The sequence below is a fragment of the Vespula pensylvanica genome, chromosome 4 (genome assembly GCF_014466175.1).
Source record: "Vespula pensylvanica isolate Volc-1 chromosome 4, ASM1446617v1, whole genome shotgun sequence".
NCBI lineage: Eukaryota > Metazoa > Arthropoda > Insecta > Hymenoptera > Vespidae > Vespula > Vespula pensylvanica.
This window is the reverse complement of record NC_057688.1, coordinates 9814746-9820745: the sequence shown is the minus strand read 5'-3', so window position 1 is coordinate 9820745 and position 6000 is coordinate 9814746. Positions and strand designations below refer to the sequence as shown.

Here is a 6000-nt window from a genome sequence, read left to right as displayed (position 1 = left end):
CGTTTGCATCGCTAGGACGATGACGCGTAATTGTATCATCGTCGAATTAAATGCACCCGTCGAATTCTTTTTATTACGCAAAAGAAACTCGTCTCTTTTGATCCTATCGTTCCTTATCGATCATCGCTCGAAAATCTAAGTAGATATCTGCGGCACTCGAGATCGTTTGAAAAATCATGACTCCCTCAGCTCGATTCGTTCGTGCAACATGGTCGTGCTTCGTTTCGAAATTTCGATAACTTATCGTAACGTCGCACGATAGGAATTATTCCTTTGCGATACCAATAGCTAAATTTTCCGTTCGACCGAGCATTCCTCCTACACGGGCTTTACCCTCCCAAGAAAATAAGATGCCGATCCAAAATCAGTTCGCAATGACGAACATCCCAAAGTTCTCGGCTTATCGCGGTCTGACCTTAACACTGATTGGTCGATACCTGAAAATAGCCGACCCAGTCTATCCGATAACGTGTCTTATTTATAAGTCCGATTCGCGAAGGTACATGCGCGAACGATGCCTGCATCTCTCTCTACGATTTTCTCGATGAAATCAACATTCTCCCCGACGCGATCGAATTTTAAAAACGACGAGAGGAGGATAAATCTGTCCTCTTCGAATTTAATCGACGTAATAAAAAGGGAAAAAAGAAAGTTGATGGAGAAGTTGAACGAAAAATGGTGGCACGGGGTGGGTGGGGTGAGTCGTGTTCTATAAAAAGCCGAAAAAGGGAAGAGAGAAGAGAGTCGTCCGGTCAATCCGCCTACCGTCCTTTCAGGAAAAAAAGAGGAGAAAAAAGAGAGAGAGAGAGAGAGAGAGAGAGAAGAGAAAAAAAGCAAAAAGAATAAAAAGGAAAAGGAAGAAAAGGGAAAAGAATGAAAAGGGACGGCAGGACGACGCCGAGAGCGCCGCGAAACGGCGATGCCTAGAAGTTTGAAGGAGCGTCGAGACGAGGAGGCGTCTAGCAACCACCACTGGCCGAGTCGGAGATATCGCGCAAAGCCGTAAAGCGTCGTCGCTTGCGGTCCCTTCAAAGGAAAGGCTCCTCGCGGTCAGCGAGAAAAGAGAAATGTCGGGATCATAACAGCCGTGGGAGATTTTTCTTTTCTTCTTGGTGCTTGTCGCGTTCGCGATAACGTTTGTGCTATCCCCGAGTTTACTTGTGATCGAATTCTCTCGACGATACCATTCCTTCGAATCCCTTCTCGTCTCTTTTTCCTCTTTCTCCAGAAAAGTGTCCTCTCTCTCTAAACCCGTATCTTCCTCCCCACCCCTCTCTCTCTCTCTCTCTCTCTCTCTCTCTATCTCTCGCTCTGTCGCTCTCTCACTCTCTGTGTCTCTATCCATCTCCGTATGGTTCTCTCTCTCTTTCTTTCAACGTCTCTCGTCTCAGCATCCCTCGTGTGTCATTCAAGACCTCAATGACGAGTCTTTCGAAACACCGGAGAAAGTACGAAGGAGCATGCGAGAAGATGGCCAAAGGAGTCTAACGAGCGATAAGTCAAGCACGGCCGAACGCCGAGCTTGCGCAGTCGCTGAGTCGCTCGATTGTCTAAACCTCGATGTTGCGGGAAAGCTCTCGATATGGACGAATTATTCTTTCTTTCCTTGGAATTTGAACACCTCCTCCAACGTTCGAGAACGTAAAGTGGAGGATAAGGTATCTTTACCGCGACGAAGGTTATCTTTGGTTATGCTTTAGATATCGATCGACGGTTGGAAGAGGTGAAACGAGCTCCGTCCGAAAGCATGCTTGTTCGTCGGAGCTTGCGAGCTTTTCGACGATCGATACGGAACGTACTACGATGCAAGGTCAAAAATCGTGGAGAAGGCGAGCTGGCGACGTTCTCGGAGAAGGAAAATAAGAGGAGCGACGTAGAACCGATGGAGGAGGGATCCTAAGGAAACGGACAAAAAGCAAGATGGTGGTGGTAGTGGTGGTGGTGGCGGTGTTGGTCGAGAAATTTGGCATCGGGAAAAGGCGTGGCGGCGTATCATCTAGGTCACGTTCCTGAGCCCTGATATATCGCGCATTCCTCCTACGATTCTCCTATTGCCGATCGATTTTCCATACCGCGATCGTAATCTCGTCGACGAAAAGGAAGAGAGGGGGTGGGACGAGGAGGGGGAGAGCGGTTCCTTTCGATCCGTCGACGCATCGATAGTCTCTTCTACTTTCTTTGGAGGAAACCGTGGCGTGGGGGCGCTTAAACTATTTCTTTGAAAGGATCGATCTTTCTCTCTCTTGCTATATATACGTATATACGTAGGTGTGTGTGTACATATACGTACGTACGTACATACATACGTATATATATATATATGTGTGTGTGTGTGTGTGTGCGTATCTCGGAGGATGACCTTCGAGTCACATGCGCCATCGAATAAAAAATCTCAAAGTACCTTCGCTCTTCCTTCGGTCACGTCTACTTTCGACGATTTCGACTCTCTTACGAAAAAGAGAAACGAGAGTTATGCGAGTGAGTGAATTCCCGCGAAAGACGAAGAGGAAACGATGGGGGCCTCGTTCATCGACGATAAGGGATACCGATCGATACGGCGCATCGTTGAAACTCGTCTCGACTAGAAGCACGCGACTTTTCTCGCGCTTCGATCCTCTCGATCTCGTCGTTAACATCGATTATCGGAGATACCGAAACGAAAGCTCTTCTAGTGAATATACTTTCCTACGAGGTCCCTTTCCCGTTCCTCGTTAACTTTTCTATATTCGATATTTTCTATCGAAAGGGAAGAGATATGAAAGATCCACGATGTCATCCATCTGCGATTATTATTATTTATTCTATTTATTCTTTTTTTGGTTTATCAGTATATCTATACATCACCGTGTTAAAGAGAAAAACAGAAAGAAATATCACCGTAGGATTAAAAAACGTTGTTAAACGAGCGATAGCGATCGAATTTTTCTATTTTTAAGATCGATCGTTTGAGAAATCGAAAGAGAACTATTCGCGGAGTAAAGAAAAAACGTTTTAGTCTATACATACCGTCGAGATTAACAGGGGCGATTTGTTGATTCCCTCAAAGTCGAGCGCTGCCATTGACAAAGAAATTCATTTTCAACGCGCATGTCCAATGCCTTGACTACCAAGACGCTCTTCGTCGTTACAAAGCATTATAGAAGACAGGCACGTATGTTAAACTTTTTGCCAGCATATTCGCGATAAAGTTGTCGCGATAGAAAGAGAGACAGAGACAAAGGGAAAGCTAAAGAAAGAGGAGAAAGACGAAAAAGTTTCGTTCGCTACGAATCGTTGAACTTGATCGAAGAATTTCAAAGGAAGAGAAAGAAGAGGACAGACAGACAGACAGACAGACAGACAGACAGAGAGAGAGAGAGAGAGAGAGAGAGAGAGAGAGAGAGAGAGAGACAGACAGAAGTAGACAATGGACGAAGAAAAATTGGTAGACAGCGAGTACGCTTCACTTATACTCTATTATCAATTAAAATCGGCTGTGTTATCGTTTAACCAGAGCTTATCTTGCATTTACCTAGTGTTCATATTTAAACGCCATTCTCTGTCCGCCTTCAAATCGGCAGAGGTTGGAGAAGTTAAAGAAGAAGAAGAAGAAGAAAAAAAAGAAGTGGAAGACGAAAAAGAAATATAATTCGATATTTTTGCTACGTTCTTTCCCAAGGCCACGTCCATCGAATATTACAAAGGATCGATCAGTTTTTCGATCGAAAGAGGAAAATAAAGAAATATCGATATATCAGTGTAATCCGGAAGACTGATATTCCCATTTTTAACTTTGGCTATTCTACTCTTCGTTCTTCGCTTATTTGCAACGAATTCCGCCCACATCCTCTTCGAGTGTACGTCGAAGCCACGAAGAAGACGACACTAGGAGGATCGAGTTACGTAAAGAAAGAGAAAGAGAAAGAGAAAGAGGAAGAGTGAGAGAGAGAAAGAGAGAAAGAGAGATAAACGATCGGTCGAGCGGAGCAGCGATCGATTTTCGCGTCTTCGTCGAGAGAAACAAAGAGAGAGAGAGAGAGAGAGAGAGAGAGAAAGAAAGAAAGAAAATAAACGCCTTACGTCCTTGCGGTTCGTCCATTTTCAAATCCAGTGTAACAGTAGCTCCCACGGAATATAAAATATCGTACATCGAACATCGTCGACGATGTTACTTGAAAGCAAAGCGAGAGTCTTGCGAATCGGTTGATTCGACGAGAGAGCAAAAGAGAGAGAAAGAGAGAGAGAGAGTGCACAACGATAAGAGATCGAAAGAAGAGCAGGACCTCGGAGAACGATAGTTATCATCGAATCATGACAAAATACGGCTTGGTCAGACTCGCCCTGTGGCGACCAAGGCGTTCCGTAACTTCGCAACCACCGAACAACCAGGAAAACAACCCTCTCATGTATGCAATAACTCTTCTTTATTATTTGTTTGCTCGTATCGAGTATCGAAAGTTGCTGCTGCTGTCGCTGCTGCTGCCGTTGCTGCTGCGAAAAAAAAAAATATATATATATATATAATATCAGGAGAAAGAGCCGAAAGAACGATGTAGATAAAGCGATGAAGAAAAATCGCGAATTCTACGTGTGCTGCTTTTCATCGTCCATGCACAATAGCACGCGGCATATTGTTTAGCGCGAAACACGTTCTTCTTCAAAGCGAACGCACACGATACGGAAAACGCGTCCATCGTGATTGTGGTGTATCGTATGCTCTTAATAAAGCTCTCGATGTGCTCAAATCCCTGAAACCCATCCTTTATATTTGTTCAATATTTTCTCGATTTTTTTTTTTATTTATTTTGTATTTTTTTAATACCTTTTCCTTTTCTCTTTCATTCTTCTCTAATCGTTCTTACGCTTGGTACAAATCGCTTGCACAAGCATCGAACATTTTTCACCGTATCTCTCGTCTATATCTACCCATTCGTCCGAGAAAAGCAAGGTCGACATTTTTTTAGCGATCCGTAGCCATAAAAAGTAGAACTGATGTGTAAACTCTATGTGTAGCGTAATTTGTGCGCTTCGTTGTTGGCTTTCTATGTTTCGCAGTCTTATAACAGAGGAACTCCTGCCCGAGTTCTGGTTTTTGTTCCAGCTGTTATTGCATCTAACGGGAATAAGAAAAGCAATGAAATAGAGAGAGAGAGAAGCGCGTTAATAAACGTATTGTAAAGAACCGATCGAACAAGTATTACCTCGTCGATGTCGCCGTGCATTCATTTTTTCGTAGATCCATTGTGTTCGATCGAATCCTAAATAAATTATTCGTCGTCGTTTAAAGGCATTCATTGTTTGAGCAAAAAACTTTATTACGCGAAACGAAAGTGCATCCTTACTCGCTCGTATCATGCGATTTGTCTCTCTCTCTCTCTCTCTCTCTCTCTCTCTCTCTCTTTCTCTTTTTCTCGCGAAAACGCGAACTTATCGAAGGACGATTGCAATAGCAATTTTTCTACCGCAACTCGCATAATTATTAATATTATTTCGTTCTATCGCGACATTAATCAAGTCAGTCTTGTCTAGAATGATCTCGCGCGTCAACGAATGGCTCAATCGGGATACGTACGAACGTAGTACGATAGATAGGACAATAGTCGTCGTTATCGAAGGTAAAAGAAATAAACGGCTGGAAAAGACAAGCAATAGATAAATATCGTCATAAATTTCGCTTTGGGATCGTGCCTAAAAAGGGAAAAGGGGGAGAGAAAGGAAAGCTCATAGGACATCTTTCGCGTCGGAGCGCAGGTGGCCAGGTTGGCAGCTGATACGAATCGATAAATATTTATATACCTTGGAGCGAGAATAGGCTTATACTCGCTGCAACGGCATTTATCGACTTCCAAGAAAAGTGCATGACTAATCGAGTGGCCGACATTTGCCATTGCGTTAGGCAAAGGGAAGATTAGAAGAAAAGGTTTCTATTGCTATTATCAAAAAACCTATGTATCCGTATGCGTTTCTTGTATACGAGTTTGTAGACGTTTCGATGTAAAATCTCTCTCTCTCTCTCTCTAT

The 6000-nt window shown here is 43.5% G+C and overlaps 1 protein-coding gene across 15 annotated transcripts in view; it reads left to right on the top strand.

Annotated features, from left to right (window-relative positions):
- LOC122628815 (potassium/sodium hyperpolarization-activated cyclic nucleotide-gated channel 3) overlaps positions 1–6000 on the top strand; it is a 58269-nt gene that overhangs the window by 10829 nt on the left and 41440 nt on the right. The window contains exon 1 of one of the 15 annotated variants that reach the window (XM_043811497.1): positions 3359–4385. The exons of the other annotated variants lie outside the window; for them this stretch is intronic. Within the exon in view, the coding sequence (XP_043667432.1) occupies positions 4291–4385 (95 nt within the window). The 5' untranslated portion in view covers positions 3359–4290. Of the gene's footprint in view, positions 1–3358; positions 4386–6000 lie in introns of those variants that run through there. 15 annotated transcript variants of the gene reach the window in all.